This window comes from Sceloporus occidentalis, unplaced genomic scaffold (assembly GCF_023333645.1).
Source record: "Sceloporus occidentalis isolate IW3139 unplaced genomic scaffold, rSceOcc1.0.p SCAF_3, whole genome shotgun sequence".
In the NCBI taxonomy this organism is placed as follows: domain Eukaryota; kingdom Metazoa; phylum Chordata; class Lepidosauria; order Squamata; family Phrynosomatidae; genus Sceloporus; species Sceloporus occidentalis.
The window spans coordinates 130,223,831-130,244,179 of NW_028316983.1; the positions used below are offsets into that span (position 1 = coordinate 130,223,831).

Sequence of the window (20,349 nt, forward strand, 5' to 3'; positions counted from 1 at the left end):
TTTGTTCAGAGGGAGTTTGGCCTTGCCCTCCTCTGAGACAGTATAACTTACTGAAGGCCACCCAGTGGATTTCATGGCTTAGCAGGAATTTGGACCCTGGTCTTCCAGAGTTCTATTACAACTCTCAAACTGCAACACCAAGTTGGCTAGAGAATGGGATCCAGGTGACACTCTAGAATTTCAAAGCAATGTTGGCTTTCAGTGAACTGCTGAGTAAAACTAAAGAGTGAAAGAACATTGTTTCCTGTGGCTGGAAAAGATCAGCCCCATCGACAAACCAAGTCCCCTAAGGGTCAAAGCTGATCCACGTTTATGTGCAAATCCTGCACATGTATAGCTTATTTCTGCCACCTAGTCCTCTCAGAGGATTTGTGGTCAAATCTTGTGACAGTATAGCTTTCAAGTCCTTTGTTCAATGATTTATAAGGTAATAGACTCTGGGACCACTGGAATCTCATTTGAGAAGATGGCAAAATGAACTAGCAGTGCAAGGCAAAATATAAAAGGAACTCTCACTCTCACAGTCCTCAAAAGCATTACATGAGGGTGCAAGGTAAGATATCTTTCTCTGGCAGGTGATGAGTTTCTGCAGTTTGATGCTTACCAAGTCTACCTAAGTCACAATATCAAACCCAAGACCTTTGCAATGTGGCATTAATTCACAGATGAAATGCCAGAAAATTACTCTGCTCCTTCACTGTCCATCCTCCTCCCAAGGGATCTTCTCAGAAAGGGACTAGTATTCATGAATTGCTCTAAACCAGCAGCAAGGAGATTAGGCCAGTCCTTCCTTGCATACAGTCAGGTTACATTTCTTCCTTCTTTGCTAACTTACATTGACATATTGAGGTTGGGGGTGGGGAGAGCATGCAATTTTTACCCAGTGCAGCCCCCTCCCCAGTCTTCTCTGTCCCCCAGAATCATGCTCACATCCTCGCTGTCACTGTCATCCTGATCTTGTTTCCTTTTCAGCTTTTCCTCTTCCTCTTTTCTCTCCTTCTCTGGCATAATATCATCCAACCATGCCAGGTAATGTCGCGGGAAGATGTATTCCATCACTTTCCGAACACCCACCAGAGCCAGCAACTTGTGAGCCAAAACAAAATTACACAAAATTAGGAAGAAAAACAGGAGGATTAATAATTTACATAATGTTTCCAAAGGGATAACCAGGTTAGTTTGTTTCAAGAAAATGAACAGGACAAACTGAGACAAACAGAGGGGAAAGGAAAAAATCCTAAAAAAATTACACCTTCAAAGAGAGGGAGGCCTATATTTGCAGTAGGGTGTACATCCCTGCCCCTTTCTTAGTTACTCACCGGCAGCAACAGATTGCACCATAGAAATACAAATCCAGGGATCTGACCATGTACCATGCTAGACCTTGTTGCCCTAGATTTTAGAACCTCTCAGTCTTGGCACATAAATTCAAATTAAAAAGGGATGCCAATCAAATAAAGACTGAACAGTTCCAAGTTGGACTATTGCAACGCACTCTTTGTAACCATCTAAAAGCTGCAACAAATGTAGAATGCTACAGCGCAAGTGCTGACAGGACAAAGGAGAAGCAACCATGTTAGACACGTTTTGAAATTTCTGCACTGGGTATCAGTGAGCCATCTGACTCAATTCAACATGTTAATGCTATAACGTTTTTTTCCCTTCCTGAACCAAGTTCACTGGCTACCACTCCGTTTCCCAGTACAATTCAAAGTGCTGGTTTTGACCTATAAAGCCCTATACAGACTATCTGTAAGCTCATATTTCCCCATATGGCCAGCTTCTTACAATCTTTGGGTGAGGATTTCTTCTCCGTCCCATCACTCTTCCAGGCTTGGTTAGTTGGGACACCAGGGAGACCCTTCTTGTTGGCTCTTCCTAGGCTTTGGAACTCCCTTCCATGAGAGGTTTAAGTTGACTCTTCCCTGATGCCTTTTCAACAACAGGCAAAGACGTTTTTGTTTAAACAAGCCTTTAGTCTTGGCTAACCAGGGTGGAGTGATGTATAATTAAGTGTGCTGTTTTAATATTCATTGCGCATTTTAAGTCTTTTATTTGTTTCAAATTTTAATGTTTTAAAAATAATGTTTTAATTAAATGTACTATTCAATGCTTTTTTAAGCATTTGCATTTTATATTGTTTTAACAGCTCCGGTTTAATTTATACTATAATAATAATAATAATAAAAAATGTATTTCTATACCGCCCTTCCTATGATCAGGGCGGTGTACAACCTTATACAATACATACATTAAAAATACATATACAATAAAAGAAATTACATTAAAAATTACATTAAAACCTACAAGCCTTTTTGAATCCCATTCAGGAAAAAGCAGCATATAAATAAAATAAAATAAAATAATAAATACCCCCTAAAAATCTTACCATTAATGGAAAAATAATGGCAGCTGCAGTTGACTTAATGATCCATAGGACAGCTAGGCAAAGGGCCTGAATGAAGGTGAAGAGATGGACTTGACGGAGTGGAACATGGCGGAGGTAAATGAAGTCAGGCTGATGTTTAGCAGGCATCAGCAGGAGCTGGAGTCTGTCTGTGAACTGGAATATGTGAGAACAAGAGACAAACAGAAAACCCTTTTGTAGGCACTGAATATTCCATGTGGGAATTTCTAGAGGGGAACAAACTGTCACCATGGCTGGAATCCAATGGCTTAGTCCCACCTAAAGCAGACCCACTGAAGCAAGTGTTTGCTGTTAAGTCATCTTGTGGGTAAAACCTATTGATTCAATAGGTCTGCTCTAATTAGAACTAACAATAGGATTAAGGTCAAGTACACTGCTTTTTATTAAAGTAAGAAAATTCACGGTGCTGGAGTGGCTGCTGAAAATGTTAATTATTCGATGTGAAACAGGTGTGCCTTCCAATAGAAATATACTGAAGTGTAGTGACTAAGAGTGAGCTGGAAGTGCCTGGGTCAGGTCTTGACAGAGCCAAAAGTTCACTTGGTAGCGACATTACGTAAACCACTGGTCACCAAATCACAGCCCTTCCATGTGCATTGTGGAGGTGATGATAACGCTATTGGTTTACACCATAAGGCTGTTGTAAAGATTACTGAGATAATGTATATGAAGTTCTTCAAAATTATGATTTCATTCTCCAGCAACACTCATTTTAAGGGCACAGTTACAGCGATTTTAATGTGTCTGTGAGGAAAGACAAAAATGATGTAAGGAGAAAGCTCACAGTCAATTCCTTCACTGTGTGTTGACCTTGACTTCCTCCCAGCTGACGTTACAGATCTGAATGTAAGTTAAGCAAATGTTGGATCAAACATGTCCTTCTCCTCTTCTCATGCTTCAGATGGGCTACTGCCCCCCTCCATTTTTATTTTTGAAATCACCATGTATACTTTTCTGTTTTGCTTTGTTTACGAACAACACTTTAAAAAGGAGCCTATAGATAGAGACACTACAAGGTTTTCCAAGCTTGGTCAGACACCTCCAGTGTTGGCACTGTCTGTCATTTTACACTGTACAATGGGGTCACTCCAATGATGGAGCTAGAGATCAGCAAAACTCAGAATACCTCCTTCTCACACAATCCAAAAGATGCTTTTTAAAATCCTTTTTACTTACCTGAATACTGCTGAGTGCAGCCACACCCATGTAGAGGAAAATGCCATATAGCACAGGCATTGGGATAAACTGAAAAATCAGATCCAAAGCACAAGCATTACACAATTACACTGGACTTTCTTTAAAAACTATGTTCTATAAAACTTTACTATTCAAGTCAGCTTTAGGTTGGTTAAGTGCAAAAAGAGGACAGGACTCTTGTGCCTTTAATAAGAGTAAATTTTAGCAATGGTAGCAATGGTTACTTTTCCTCAGCAACAGGAGCCATTTTTCAAACAGTACAAAGTCTGCAGCAGCAATAACTGATCTAGGAGAGGTTGAATGTTCTTGACTGTTTTATGAGCAGAACAAGCCCAAAGGCTGTTTCCTATCCTGTTCTAGTTCTCTCTAGAAGTATATTATGCAGAATTTCTGGTATTCCAAGTTTAGCCAATCCATGGGAGTATTCAGCACAGAAAAATAATCTGGAACTTCAAATGAAGACACAATAATGAGAAAAAGGGCAGCAGTGTATCTATTAAATAACTTGTAGATATACAATGATTTGATTTCAAAATGTTAAAGGATTCTGTCAAGGATTCAGTGATCTCTCCAGATACTAGCTAGCGCTGATATTCATTCAGGTTTTTGCTCGAGTAGAAATACTAAATTATTTTGTTACCTTGAGTACTGGTGCCAAAAACACAGATAATCCTGTGAGAATGAAGACCATCAGTCCTGTCACTCTCTGCTCCCTGAAAGGAAGAAAGCTTTTGGAATTAGGCCTTTATATTTCAGAATGCAAGCATCACACCAGTGACATTTACACTGTATACTTCTAGTGAAAAACAGAATGGACACCACTCATACATCTTTTCTTATAAACCAAGAACTGTTTAGCACAAACTTGCCCAGAGGGCCTTCTCCACCGCTGCTCCGAAGCTATGGAATGACCTGCCAGAGGAGATCCGCCACATTTGTACTCTTACAGCCTTTAAGAAGGCTCTTAAGACGGATCTCTTCCAGTAGGCCTTCCCTACCTAGTTCCTCTCCCTGTTGACTGTGACTTACGTCACTCTGTCCACCAATTCTTCTCTTAAATTTAATAAGAATTCAATTAAAATTAATTAAAATACAATTCTTGCCTCAAGAAGAAGAACTCTCCCTCTGTACCTACTGTCAGCATCATACCTGGGAGGGAGTGAAAAAGACAGGCCCAGTTCCATCAGGTCTAACTGTGAATTCTGTAACTCATGTCACTCTCTTTTATTTTATTGTATTTTATTTATTTTTTGTATTTTATTTGATTGTATTCTCTGTATTTTTATTGCTGTAACCCACCTGGATTCCTTGTGATTGGGCGGGCTATAAACAAATTATTTATTATTATTATTAAAGAGAATAGATAACAGAAAAAAAGGATCACAAAAATCCATATTTAGGTTACCCAAAAGGAGTCACCTGCCACCTCATATTACCTGATTCCAAGAAACTTTGGTTGCTCCCCTGGAGCACAAGTGGTGCTCTCTTTCTTAAGGCTGTCCATATGGGCCAGAGAGATGACTGTGGCTGACACATACCAGGGCAAGCCCATGACAGAAGTAAGGATCATCAGAAGGGAAACACAGAAGAAATCCAGGTGAAATCCTGCCCCCTTCTGCAACAGAACAACAATCTTAGTTATATGTATATCCCATCCCTGCTCCAATTAGCTCAAGACAACATATACAGATCTCCTCCTCCCCATTTTATCCTCATAACATCCTTGTGAACTAGGTCAGGCTGAGAGAGAAAAATCAGTCCAAAGTCACCCGGTGAGTTTAATGACTCATTGAGGATAAGAACCTAAATCTCCCATGTCTTAATCCCAAACTCTTAACTATGCTATAAAATTTTGCTTTTGGTGTCTAAAACATGTGTTCTATTGGTGTTGCTGCTCATCTATATTGGACCTGTTAGTCCACTTGTTCTACCACTGATCTGAGAGAAACTGGTTCAGTCTTCATGTGACCTGAGATATTACATGTCTTGATCAACTGAACTTAACATTTGTTTCTCACTGGAACAGGAGGAAGAGGAGGAGGTAGTGGCCTGGCCAGGTAAACCCAAGCTAGGGTGAGAGGCCAAACATCAGAGAAATACCAGTCACTCCCACATATAATCCAACCAGAGGAACCAGTTCCATTTTACACAGTGCAGCATGGATATCTTCTAGCACGTTACACCATAGAATGCTTGGGGAAAGTAACTGATAAACTATTGCAGAGAATGTGGAAAATACTTAATTGGTATTGCTAGTTGTCTTTAGTACAAACTTCTGTGGGAGGAGTAGATGGGAAAGAGACTGAACTTCCCGGGAGGTTGGATTATGTACTAACTGCTTCAGGAGTGGGTAGGATTTTCAGGGGAGCAACACAACTGGCCTTCAAATTTATGTCATGTTTTGCACGTGCCCAGTCTTGCTTTAAAAAGGCAAGGGGTACATTCTTCCTGTGCAGCAGAGAAGTATCACATTTTGCCTCTACAGACATCTCTTTGCATAAACTGTAACTTGGTATAACATTTAAATGTCTGAGAATTTAAATTTATTTGTTCTGAAGTAATTTTTAAAGCATTAAGGATATAAAGGTACTTTTAAAAGACGCTGAAATATGCTGTTCTTGGAAGGTTCCATTGTTTAAGTGCTCTATATGGTTACAGGTACCACTCAGTCTTCTGCTCTCCCATACCTCTCTGTAGAACATCCTCTGCTCATTTTGCAAACCCCCACACTTTGAATATTAGCTTCATCAGAAATTGGAAACATTACTCCCCCGCTCCCACAACACCCAGAATATCCATTGGCCAATGGCCGTGCTAGTTTGGGTATTCTGCAAGTTGTAGTCCAAAACTTATCCTTTCCCATCACTGAGGTTTAAGAAAAAGCATACACCCATTAAGAGAAAGAGAGAGAGAGAGAGAGTTAATACCAATGGGAGTAACTAAACAGGCAAAAGAGTATTAATTCATATGAATAAAATATAATTAGCATACTACATGTTAAATAACAAGAAATAATAGTGTGGGAAACAAAAGAAGGATAGTTAAAGGTATAGGTAATTATACCAAATATGTCAAACTGCATTCCATCCTTATAAACCTGAATATTCTATAGCTTAAAACAAGACAGTGAGTGCATTAAAGCTGCACCTCTTTGTGCCAACATCTAAAAGAAAACAACACTGGCAAGACCCAAAAGTTCCAAAAATATGAATGAAGCATACAGCATAACATTTAGAATACAAATTATGAGTGATATGTATTCCTACAAAAGGTAAAGGTAAAAGTTTCCCCTTTGACAAATTTATCTTATCTTGTCTGACTGTACAGAGACCATTAAAAAAGGGATAAAAATTTGCTAAGGAAAAAATATTAGATGAGGAGTGTTAATAAAGTTCAAGAAACCACAGAGACATCTGCCAGTGGACCTTATCACACGATGGGTTTTGCAGCTCCATCTGAAGTCTCTCCTGGTCCAACCATGCGAATTCACGTTAAAACGTGATTTATTATCACATGTGATTGCTTTCTATGGAGAGTACTTCTGAGCCAGATCCAAAGCGACTCTGGATTTTTGTGAATTCAGTAAAAAGCGAATTCACAAAAATTGTTTCTAAGCTCACTTCAATTTCAATCCGAATTGGTCCGGTGTGGAATGCAACTTTGCTTCTGTCCTGGTACACCCCCCCAAACCTCCAAGGTGGCAAATTTCCCATGATGCAGTGCTGCAGTTTTGCTCCATTTGCTTCCTGTACTCCTTCAAGAACGGAGGCTGCATAATATTTCTTTAATAATAATAATAATAATAATAATAATAATAACTTCTTTCCTGCCTCTCCTCAAGGCTCGAGGCAGGGTACCCAAAGGAGAACAAGGCACTGCAAAATAATAATAATAATAATTTATTAATTTGCTGAGGCACCAGAGCTCTCTGGCAGAGAAGGCTCAATGTCTCACGACACTACAGTTCCCAGAATTCCACAGCACTGAGCCAAGACAGTTAAAGTGGAGTCAAACCGGATTATTTCCCCAGTATGGATGCAACCTAAGAGAAGGCAACTGTTACAAAGGGAAGGAGAATGGATTGGATTCAGGGAGGTGGTATTTTAGGGAGCATGGAGAATAAGGGAAACCGGATCATTTCTGCACTCCTCCAAAATGGGTCTCCTTCAGAGCCAAAGGATTTACTTCCAAGTAAAGCTGCAACTTCTACACAGATTATTTTGCAGTGAAAGAATTTTTTTATAAATAATAATAATAATATTTCCTTAATAATAATAATAATTTCTTTCCTGCCTCTCCTCAAGGCTCGAGATAGGGCACCCATAGGAGAACAAGGCACTGCAAATTATTATTATTATTATTATTATTATTATTATTATTATTATTATTTTGCAGTGTCTTGTTCTCCTTTGGGTACCCTGCCTCGAGCCTTGAGGAGAGGCAGGAGGATAGATGTAGATGTGGCTGAAATGGATGGGGGCTCTGACATGGAGTATAGATGTAGATGTGTCTGACAGGGATGAGGAGAATGACAGAAGGATAGATGCAGATGTGGCTGAAATGGATGGGGGCTCTGACATGGAGTATAGATGTAGATGTGTCTGACAGGGATGAGGAGAATGACAGGAGGATAGATGTAGATGTGGCTGAAATGGATGAGGATAATGACAGGAAAATAGATAGAGATGTAGATGTGGCTGAAATGGATGTGGGCTCTGACATGAAGGACCCTTTTAGATTTGACTGCCAGGGATGGGAAAATAGAAAGGAGGAAGAAACGTGAAGCCATCATTCACATGAAAATGCAACCAGGAAGTGGCCCCCTTCTTCACCCCGGAAGTGTAAAGGTTCACAATGCGTTCAGAGCCCCACTGAACATGCGCAATGGTCCCCATTTGAATTGGTGAATCAGCATGGTATGTACTGGTGTGATAATTTATTTTGTACTTGTTTCGCTTTGCCTCAGGAATGACCACAATTTTGCTCTTCACGTGTGATAATTCATCACGTGAATTGCCTTGGATTCGAATTGACTCTGCTTCCTTTTCTCTTCGGAATGGCTTTCGATTGGAGTTCCAATTTCACGTGTGATAAGGGCACTGTCACAGTTTGTGTTGGAAAGTATCAGGAGTGATGAGAGATGCAGGGTGCAGAAAATGAGGTCTTGGTGCTGTGTCCAGCAGATAGAACAGGGAGACAGGCAGTGGCAAAAACCTTATGTTCAATCCCTTCAGTTTCTTCCAACCTAATAATTGAAAGCCATGCTTTTGCTGGCTGCAGCTAGAATGCAGGTGATATATACAATGCATATATAACCTGTGAAGTAAACTACCAGGTACAAAATATTTTGCTTTGAAACAGAGGTTTCGGCTTAGCAGCCATCTTATTCCTCTAAAAATCTATGTTATCTATGCCAACATGCATATGAGACAAGCTGTCCCAGCGCTACAGAGCTATGAATTGTCCAGCCCAGCACTGACCTGAAGCTTATACTCTTTGCGGTTGAGAATCACAGCTGTTATTTGCTGATCCATGAAGATGAGGATGATGACCAAAATGGCAGGCACTGATGAAGCCAAGTATATCCACCAAGGATTTGCTCCAAATGGAAACACAAACCAGCCTCGCGCAGAATTTGTGGGCTGCAGAGAGATTGGTGATGGGCAAAAGTCAGCAGGTCAAGTCTAGTCAATAGAACGTAGAGCATTGAATTTAATTGAGCAGCTCCCCTTCTCAAAATATCTGCAAAATATATCATGATATAACCCAATGGTAGGGAAACCTCAGGCTCTATGGCCAAAGTCACCACTCCCAAACACTCAGTTTGGCCAATTCTGTGCTTCTCCATTTCCCATCATTTTATGATTTCTCAACTTTTTTGTTTTCCTTGCCTGCCTCTGCTAAAAGGTTGAAATATGTCTCCTGTAGTTACTTGCACCAAGAGCTATACATTAATGTAGGCTGGTATTCTGAGTCCCAGTCTTTGGTCCTGGTCCCAACCAACATCCCTGAGAAACCAAATCTGGCTCTTGAGTGGAAATACATTCCCCAACTTTGATCTAACTAAACAGGTAGTCATGGCATGCAGGGGACAAAGATGACATTTCAATTGACCAGAATAAAAGAAGGTTTTGCTTCTGTTGCTTCCTTATGAAATCTAAAAATGTTTTACTAAAGCCTTTGGGGCCTTTCATCCCTCCCTCCCCCGTTTATCCACATGGTTTTAAACTGTTTCAACCTGTTTCTAACTTGATATTTTAGGTACATTCTTAGTCTGTTTAAATTATGTTTTTGGCCAGAAAATAAATATTTTAATAAATCAATAATCGATACTGAATTAGGACTATAACATTTTTCAAAAACCAAATTGTTTTCTAAATGTATTTTATACAAACTGTGTACATGAATTAAATACACTTATTTGCAAGGAAATATAAAAGCACTTATATTTAAAGATTTCAAAACTATATACAATTATAATAAAATATACAGTACTAAAAAACCTTAAAATCAATACACAATATCAACACAAACCAGAAGAGAAATAATAATAATAATAATAATAATAACAATAATAATAATAATTTATATTTCCCGCCTCTCCCTGTGGATCGAGGTGGGATTACAAGCTAATAAAACACATACAAAGTGCACTCAATAAAATACGACAACAATAATAATTAATATACAATTAAAAACTAACTCTATCACAATACAAAATTTAACAATAAGATTGCACAATCGTCAAGAGGTGAAGTATTAAATGGGTGGATAGCCTATATATAACGAAATGGATAGGCCTGCCAGAAGAGATCTGTCTAGATGCCTTCTTAAAAGCGTCCAAGGTGGTGATAAGACAGATCATGTCCGGCAGGCCGTTCCAGTTTTGGAGCAGCAGCAGTAAAAGTTATTTGGGAAGTTGCTACCAGTCTGATTGTTTGTGGTTCTGATAAATTCTTCCCAGATGTTCTGAGAGTGCAGGGCAGATTGTGTAGGGAGAGGCGTTCCTGCAAGTAACTTGGTCCCAAGCAATGTAGGGCTTTAAAGGTAATAACCAACACCTTGTACTGTGCCTGGAAGGTAATTAGCAGCCAATGGAGAGATTTTAAAACAGGTGTTATGTGGTTAGACCTAGATGTACCAGTAACCAATCTGACTGCCATGTTTTGAACCAATTGAAACTTCCGAACCTGGCACAAGGGTAGTCTCATGTAGAATGCATTACAGAAATCTAAACGAGAGATTACCAGTGCATGTACCACTGCTTTTAGGACCCTTCGGTCCAGTTAAGGATGCAGCTCGCGTATCAAACAAAGTTGATGACAAGCACTCCTGGCCGTCGCATCTACATGAGATGACAACTGTAGGGATGAGTCCAGGAGTACTTCCAAGCTGTGAACTTTGTCCTTTAGGGGAAGTGTGACCCCATCCAGGACAGGCTGACAAATTTCCCACCCTGGACTTGGGGTACCTATAGCAAGTACCTCCGTTTTCTCTGGATTCAGCTTGAGTTTGTTTTCCCTCATCCAGCCCATTACCGACCCAAGACAAGACATTCAGAGGAGAGATGCCATCCTTAGTTACTGCAGCAGTCGGAGACATAGAGCACCATATTTGGATGTCACTGGCATACTAATAACACCGCACCCCATGTCTCTGAATGTTCTCACCCAGCGGCTTCATGTAAAGTTTAACAGCATGGGAGACAGAATGGTGCCCTAGGAGATGCCCAATTTTAAGTCCTTTTTGGAGGAGTAACTGTCTCCCAGCATCACCATCTGGAATCTACCTGAGATATAGGATCGGTAGAGCGCAGTGCCTCCAATTCCCAGCTCTCTCAGGAGTTCCAGAAGGATACCATGGTTGATGGTATCAAAGGCTGCTAAGATGTCCAAGAGCACCAGCAGGGTCACACTTCCCCTGTCGATGCCCAGATGGAGATCATCAACTAAAGCTAACATGGCAGTCTCAACTCCGTATCTTGCCCTGAAGCCAGTTTGAAATGAAATATATAGTAGGCTGAACTGTACCACGAAGGCTTGCCAAGATAGATGTACCGAAACCCTCACCCAACGACAAAAACTAAGAGCCAGCTCACCCCCAATAATTGTCATAGCATGTCTGACATAACAAGCAACATTACTATTTCATGGAATGGGTGCCATCACACTAAATCTCCTACTCCAAACAACAGCAGAGGGCAACTCAAGAACATGTGGCACCACCAGGAGGGCCTCTACGGGCAACCTAAGGAACAACAGGATCTACAAAAGTTAAGACAGTCATTCTGATAACCAGGCTCCAAGTTGTTTAGAGCCTTATGTACCAAGATCAAATTCTTCAACCTGGCTAAAAAGTAAATCTGCAACTACTGTGATACTCGCAGTCCAGCTAGACAGTCCATATCAGCCTTAAGGACAACCCCATACACAGTGCATTGCAATCGTCAAGCCTTGATGTTACTAAACTCTGGAACATTGTAGTCAAACTATCCTAGTCAAAGATCAGCAGGAGCTGCTTAAAAGGCAATCTGAGTGACTGAGCCCATTTTGGCATTAGCAACAAGAATACCTTCAAATTATACATTTGCTTCTTTTGAGGAAGTGCAATCCCATCAAGAATAAGTAACATAGGATATTAGTGCACTCTCTTTTAACATGCCTTATCTCTAATGGGATAAAGGCACATTTATTTTTTAAAATGGGATTTATCACATTTGCCCACGGGCGGGAAAATGTATCCCATTTACAACCCGGTTGCCAGCTGGACTTATCGCACACCTTTTCAAAAACCCACCTAACACCCAGGCTGCATATGGGATTCATTCACCCAACCACGGGCAAATGCGATAATAGCTGTTTAAAAAATAAATGCACCTTTATCCAGTCAGGTTAAGGCACATTAAAAGAGAGTGCACTAATCTCCATAGTTTCCTTATCTTAAAAAGCAGTCACATACAAGGCCTCCATCTTGTCAGACTTTGTTCCTTGATCTTCCCTCATCTAGTCTACCATTGTTTCCTGCATAGCCATGTCCCAATTTAGATGTGACAGGGAAACAGAAATATGTGCCACTGGTATGCAGATAAAATTTTTCTCCAGATCTCATGATGTCCTCTCTCAACATCTTCACACAGTCTAAGATGTTAAAGTGGGGATAAGATATTATGGTGTAGCATTCTATAGTACAACTGCCAGGGAACTGAACAACAGTCTCCCAGTGCTATTCACCAGAACCTCAGCTCCCTTCCAACTCACTGGGCTGGTCCAGAAAAATACCATGGCTGAAGGTCTCAAAGGCTGCAAAGAGACTGAGCAAGAGTGACAGGTTCATATTCCCCATGTCCTTCTTTCAATAAAGGTCCAATAAAGGTTCATCAGGGACACTAAAGCAGATTCAGTCCCAAAGCTAGGCCTGAATCCAGACTGATGTTGTTTGGCACTGCTCTAGAGGTTGCAACTGATTGAGGCGTGAATATCAGGTTTCATGCAATCCAGCCCTGCCTCCATACCCAGGTTGAGTCAGAAGACTGCTCTGAAGCTCTGCTTCAGTATCTCAGAAATCAGGCTAATTATAATGAGTCCTTCCTATCACTGCCAAGGGATGCTGCTTGCATGGCATTTAATTACCATAAGCATTTCTGAAAGGCAGGCAGAGAGACACCAGATTCTGTTTACTGCAGCTGCAAGAGCATACAGAAATACAGCCAGATCTATTTGGGACACCTTCTCCTTATCCTAGTCTGTATGCCTGGCTGGCCTCACCTTTTGTCAAGCCTGACATTTCACCCACATTGGCCACGGTGATGCTTCTTTTCTGCCTGTTATGAGGAGAGAAGCCGTGACTTGAGCTCTTTTGCCCCTCCCTTGGCAAGGAGGGAGTGCTGCTCCCAATGGAGCCTTTGCTAATCCTCCCACACCCAGGCCTGCAGCAGGGCAGCTCAAGCCTGGGCATGAGCCACCAGCTGGCTTTGCTTTCCCGACCAGCAATACCATCACCGGCAGAACCATTACAGGGCTGTCTGGCTGGGTTTGGCGAAGTTAATGTGGTAGCTAGGGAGCAGCAGAGGCCAAGGCACTCTGTGGGCCTCAAACATCTTGTTGCTAGGGGACCACCATCGCTGCGGCTAAGGACCACTCCAGAGGCAGGGAAGAGCAAGGTAGCAATTAGCATCCCATTTTTCTGATAAAATAAACAAGCTTCTTTGGGAGCTAAGATGTCTTAGAACCGCTTTTTACAAAACTAGAAGAAATGGCAAGAGGGAATCACTTCATTTGCCTCAATGTCTGTTGTTTTTTAAACAGTTCAATCATGTCCTGGCTTTTCCTGCAGAATCCTAAGAACCCTAGGCTGGGATAGAAGCTGATAATTCTTTTTCTGGTTTCCCCGACAGGCAGTACCTAGATTATCCTAAACTGGGAATGACAACTCAACCAGTCAAAGGTTGCAGCTGCATTTGCACTTACTTGTGAGTAAATCCCACTGAATTCAGTGGGACGTATTTCTGAGCAAATTCAATAGCACATCTATGACATACTGTAATTTTCCAGGTATTACGTTGGGGATAGCGAAAGTTGTAGCCCAACACAATGATTTCCTCCAGGTATTGCACTGGGGATAGTGGAAGTTGTAGCTCAACACAGTGGAAGGGCACCAAGTGGAGGAGGCAGATTATGCTATCAGAGATACTGCCAAAAGCAAAAATAAATAAATAAATAAATAAATAAATAAATAAACAAACAAACAAAATAGTATATTTTAGCACTTAACACACTTGAGATTCAAATCATTGTAAGAAAAAGATAAAGTCCTTTTAGAAGTAAAAGGACTTCATCTTTTTCTTATAATTATTTGAATCTGTCCCCGCCCCCCAAATCTAAGATTCACATCAAGCATCCACTTCAATATGCTTTTGTGTTCTCTTTTCTTGCTTTCCGCCAGCAATCCCTTTCCTCAGTGTAACATTTATGAGGTGGCCATCTGAAGTGCTAAAAAATAGCACTGTTCCCTTTCCTTCTCGAGCTCCTCTGCTGCTTCAGCCTCCCTCTTATAGCTATACTGCTACCTTGCCCCCTTTCCTCTCCTGTGTTTCAACCCATTCCATTCCCGTGCCTCCTTCCCTTGCTCCTTGCATTCTACCACTGTGCCCACTATTATTAATATTACTTATTTCATTTGTATGCTGCCTTTCTCCCAGGAGGGACCCAAGGTGGCTCACAGATTAAAAAAAAATTCAATAAAATTCAAAACAATAAAATTCCAAACACTATCCACCCTCTCTTCTCACTTTGCCTCACCTTGTGTCACATTTTCTCACTTGCACCTAAGGCCTACCTATCTTGCTCCTTGCACCCTAATACTGCACTTCTCACATTTTCTTCTCTCCTTTACCTTCTCTTACCATGCCTCATGCTTTGGCAAAGGCTCCCTCCCATATTTCTCATACTTAAATACTCCAGCTTTCAACCTTCTTTTGCCCCCTTTCCCTCTCTTCCTTCACTTTCCATCTTCAACACTACTCCTTATTTCTTGCATCCTGCCACTTAAACCTCATACTTTTCTCTTCCCATCTCCCTTCCCTTACACCTTATACACCCCACCTCCTTCCTTCTTTACTCCCCCCAGCTTTCTTCTCTTTGTTGTTGTATTTGCTGTGTGCCTCCATGATGTTTCCAACTTGTGGCAAGCTTCTTCGGTGGGGGGGGGGGGGTTGCCATTGCCTTCCCCTGAGGCTGAGAATGTGTGACTCACCCAGGGTCACCAAGTGGGTTTCATGGCCAAGCGAGGATTCAAAACCTGTTCTTCAGAGTCCTACTCCAACGCTTAAACAGCTATACCACACTTTCCCCACTTTGCAGCTATGAAATTCTTCCGTCCACTACACCTGCTGCTACACTTCCTTCCCTCCACCACATGCCTCACTTAGCACTGTCTGTCTGCCCTCTAAAGAAGCAGTGGTTGCACAAAGCTGCCAGAGGACTTTATCAGACATGAGGGAATCGGCCAAACTCTGTGCAGAAATGGGATTTAAATCCAAAAAAGCGGGATCGTTTTCAGACGCATTGAGCATTAATCTGAAATTAACCCACACATAAAGTGGACAAATCCTGCAAAAGTGGAATCGTTTTCAGATGCATTGAGCATTAATCTGAAATTAACCTGCACAGAAAGTAGACAAATCCTGCAAAAAGTGGGGTCGTTTTCAGACTCATTGGGGGCATTGAGCATTAATCCGACATTAACCCATACAGAAAGTGGACAAAATTGGCCTCTTTTTACTTTATTTTCCCAAAATTAATGCTCAATGCCCCTGATGTGTCTGAAAACAATCCCGCTTTTGCAGGATATTCCCAGAATTTAAATCCAGTTTCTGCACAGGATTTGGGCGCATAGCCTCCCAAGTCCAGAGTGCAGGTAAGCAGACAGGCAGATGAAGGTAATCTTGTGGCTGTAAAGTAAGAAGTGGAGGAAGGTGGAAGAATATAACACCTAAGGTAAGTGAGGGAAAGTTAAAATAGGGTGGAGAGAATGTGGCAGTAATGGCAATAATCTCTAACATCAAGCAGTGGCAGAGCCCTAAAAGGTAAAGATAAAGGTTTTCCCTTGACAAGCTTGTCTAGTTATGTCCAACTTTAGGGGGTTGTGCTCATCTCTGTTACTAAGCTGAAGAACCAGCTTTGTCAAAGACAATCCCATAGTCATGTGGCCAGCATGACTGCATGGAATGCTGTTATCTTCCCACCGAAGTAGTACCTACAGTGGGCCCTCCCGTTATGTGGGGAATCCATTCCAGATCCCCCCGCGTAAGGGAAAATCCACCTATGCTTGAGCCCCATAGGAAATAATGGGGAGCGTGCATGTGGCGGTGTGGTATGTGCATGCCATAAGCGTGCGCACCAATTGTTTTACTCCCTGCACAGCTTCCGCGTAAGCTGGAAGCCACATAAAATGAATCCATGCATGGCGCGGCACACTGTATATCTATTGTACTTTTACATGCTTTCAAACTGTTAGGTTGGCAGAAGCTGGGACTAGTGACAGGAGCTCACTCTGTCACATGGTGCATGTTCTCAGACTGCTGACCTTTTTTCAGTCATTTCTTCACAGTCCTATGCTGTAATTTCCTCAGCACCACTCTGCTGGTTGCAATGAGCAAGATTCCAGATGTGCTACACAGGGAATAGCTACAGCCACCTCTGTGTCCACTATACTAAGGAATTCTAAAGCTGAATACATGTTCTCTAAATTCTCCCTAGACATGGGAAATTTTCCTATTTATACCTGAGAATCACTATGGTGTAGTGACTAAAAATGTGAATAAGGAACTGGAGAGTTCCTCTTTCATACCTCATCTGTGTTGTGAAGCCATTGAGAATATCAATTAAGCCACTATCTCTCACCTCAGTGTTTAATCTAGAACATGTGGGTAATAATATCGCCCCACCTCACACTATGCTTATAAAAATTACTAAGACCATTTATTTCTATGTGAACACATAGGAAGTGCTATGTATTATTTTCTCTGGCTCACCTGTAGGAGAGGGAATGGGTGGCTCATCACTCAGTCCCTCTCCTTCTAGATAAAGAACCACATTAACAAACTTCCCCCAGTGCAATGTGTCTTGCCCATGCTCTTCTTATGACCTTCCTTACTGAGCTTGCCCAAAATATCTCATCTAATTCATGATAATGTACACATAAATGCTATGGACTAGTACCAGAACCCCAGGCCACTTCATCATCTACCTGAACTGGTACAGTACTACCCTCCATAAAGAATATTTGTGGTACCAGAGAGTCAGAGGTTTCATGCCATGAAGAAAGCAAATGGGATGTTCAGATCTCTTCTGCTGAGCCCAAGGAGTGGATACATAAACAAACTCCATGGCAAGATATTTTGTTGTTGTTGTTGTTAACAACAGTTGTTCTTGACTCATGGTGACCCTATGGATGAGACATCTCCAGTGCTCCCTACCCACTCCTGCACTGCTTAGGGTCCTGTAAATTCATGCCCGTTACCTCCCTAATGGAATCTGTCCATCTGGCATGCAGTCTTCCTCTCTTTCTACTACCAATATGGAGTAGAAAGAGAGGAGATGCAGTACCTTTATGGAGAGTAGTACTCTACCTTTCCTAGCATTATTGTCTTTTTCAATGAGTTGTGCCTTCTCATAATGTGGCCAACGTACAACAGTCTTAATCATCTTGGCTTCCAGAGAGCGAGTTCAGGCTTGATCTGTTCTAGAACCCATTTGTTTGTCTATTTGGCTGTCCACAGTATTCTCAGCACTCTTCTCCAACACCATATCTAAAATGAATTTATTTTCTTCCTATCTGCTTTCTTCACTATCCAGCTCTCCCATCTGGACTTCCTGTGAATCAACTCTTAAGACATGACAGCCCCCACCCCAATGAAGTGTCATTCAGTTTCCTAGAAGCTGAAGGATAGCATTTGTTGTAGCAGGGGTTCAAAAAGTCAAAAGCATACAATAACTTTAAAGCAACATTACACCAAGCTTTTAAGGAAATGTGAACAAATGTGCTAAATCCAGATCTATTCTTTGTACCACTTACTCATATAACACCCCCTACTAACATCCTTAAAATTCCCAAGGCATCAATTGTGTACCTAGCAGAATTTTCCTTGGCTTCAACCAGCCTCACCTTGAATTCACTGGGCACAATGAGCTTGGGAGTGTCCAATCCAAAGGCAGCATCGATTCCACAGAAGATAAGAATAGCCAGGATAATGGAGAAATCACCCACTAGCCTTCTCAACTAAAGAGGAGGGAAAAACAGCATGAGATTTATCAAAGAAAGTCTTCAGAAATGTATACACAAGTTTGCAATTAGCTTTTCCATCTCTGTCAATGCCTAGACTTTTTAAAAAAAGAAGAGGAAAGGTATACAAAAGATAAATCATGATATGAACTTATACTCTCTGTATAACCGTGGATGTCTGTGTATGAGAAAGAGGATGGCAGTTTTGGAAGAAGTAGGGGAATTTAGAGAGCCAACATGATGTAGCGGTTTGACGGTTGGACTATAATTCTGGAGACCAGAATTTGAATCCCCTGGATTCAGCCAAGGAAGCCTACTGGGTGACTTTGCACAAGTCCCACTCTCTGAGCCTTAGAGGAAAGCAAGGGCAAACCCCCTCTGAACAACTTCTGCCAAAAAAAAAATACCTTGCAATAAGTTTGCCTTAGCGTTGCCATAAGTCAGAAATAACTGGAAGGCCCACAACAACAAGGGGAATTTAATGGAAATAAAACGGAAATCTATGGAATACATCCTACTGAGCTCATTATGGATTTCTTCTACATTTAGGGTTCCACTATAAGAGAATAGCTTGCAGGAATGCATATGAGGAGACTGCAGTAGTGACAAAAACAAGATGCCCACTCACCACCAGGGAAGATGTTTATACTGGTTGGGGTTTGTTTCTTTTCTCTGTGTTACCTGTTGTTATTGTAGTTGTTGTTGTGTGCCTTCAAGTCATTTCCAACTTTACGATAACCCTAAGGTGATCTTATTATGGGGTTTTCTGGGGCTGAGAATGTGTGACTCAGTGGATTTCCATAGCCAAGCAAGGAACTGAACCCTGATTTCCAGAACTGTAGCCCAATGCTCAAATCACTGTGCCACACTGGTTCTCTCTCTGTGTTACAAGGAGGGATGAAAATGGGTGAGAGATGTACATGTGAAAGAAGGTGACTGCATTTTTAAAAATTAATATAAAATAAATCTTAAGAATAACCACCATCAAATGTGCAACCCTAGCCCGAAGCACTTTCCCTGTAAGTCAATAATAAATAGGAATGAAGCTGGCAAGCACATGCAGACACACAGTCTTCTCAGTGGTAACCCAGCACAAAAATTTTCTCATCTATACGAAGCAGGACTTCTTCAACTCTGTTGAAAGAGTGGGCTTCCCTTCATGAAATACACCACCTTCACCTACACTCCAGTACCTGAGGCAGATACCCCTTCATAATGACCACTCTCAATCTTGTGCATAAACTGCTAGGAAAAACGTGATCAAACAGAAAGATCAACTGGTGTGCAAGCGAACACTGATATCTCTTTTACCCAGCACAGTTATAGCATTTAGATACCCCATTAACTACCATGTTTGATACCCTATGCAATGTGTGGAGTGGTAGGTTTGTCAGATATTAAAAATTATCTGTCAGAGAGCTGTAGTGCCTTTCCACACTATAAATCCCATAAGATACAGCCATGGCAATTAAAGTGGTATCAAATAGCTATAACTGTGAGGTGTGAAGGGCGCCTGAAACATCTGCTCGGAGGCTCCAAATTGCCACTCATCTGTTCTGGTTATCCATTCTGCCATCTAGCTGGGACAGTGGGAGAGCTGAGAGAAAACCTTTCATCTTCATACTTTCCAGACTCCAGACGCCCTTTTTCTTATTGTTCTGGAAGTCACAGTAAATGTGAATTAGAAAGTACTGGTGCCTTTAGCCTATGCTTGGTGAGTAAGGAAGGAGCAGGCTGGCTAAAACACAAGTAGGTTAAGGGAAAAAATCAGTGAGATAGTTGCATATTATGTACATGCATACTCTTCTTTTAAGATGAGAAATCATTGGTATGACCAGATTGGAACTGTAACAGTGTATAATAACAGTTGTTAAAGTATTTGGTAAAACACACAGTATGTCAGAACTGAATCTAACCTGAACATAAGTAACTTGGGAAGCCCT

At 41.3% G+C, this 20,349-nt stretch overlaps 1 protein-coding gene across 1 annotated transcript in view; it reads right to left on the reverse strand.

Moving 5' to 3' along the window:
• SLC4A9 (solute carrier family 4 member 9) overlaps nucleotides 1-20,349 on the reverse strand; it is a 50,929-nt gene that overhangs the window by 2,426 nt on the left and 28,154 nt on the right. Inside the window, exons 14-20 of the mRNA XM_089518760.1 lie at nucleotides 18,290-18,403; nucleotides 9,106-9,267; nucleotides 5,062-5,240; nucleotides 4,266-4,338; nucleotides 3,605-3,673; nucleotides 2,390-2,563; nucleotides 931-1,086 (exon numbers count right to left, since the gene is read on the reverse strand). Of these exons, the coding sequence (XP_089374886.1) occupies nucleotides 931-1,086; nucleotides 2,390-2,563; nucleotides 3,605-3,673; nucleotides 4,266-4,338; nucleotides 5,062-5,240; nucleotides 9,106-9,267; nucleotides 18,290-18,403 (927 nt within the window). The remainder of the gene's footprint in view (nucleotides 1-930; nucleotides 1,087-2,389; nucleotides 2,564-3,604; nucleotides 3,674-4,265; nucleotides 4,339-5,061; nucleotides 5,241-9,105; nucleotides 9,268-18,289; nucleotides 18,404-20,349) is intronic.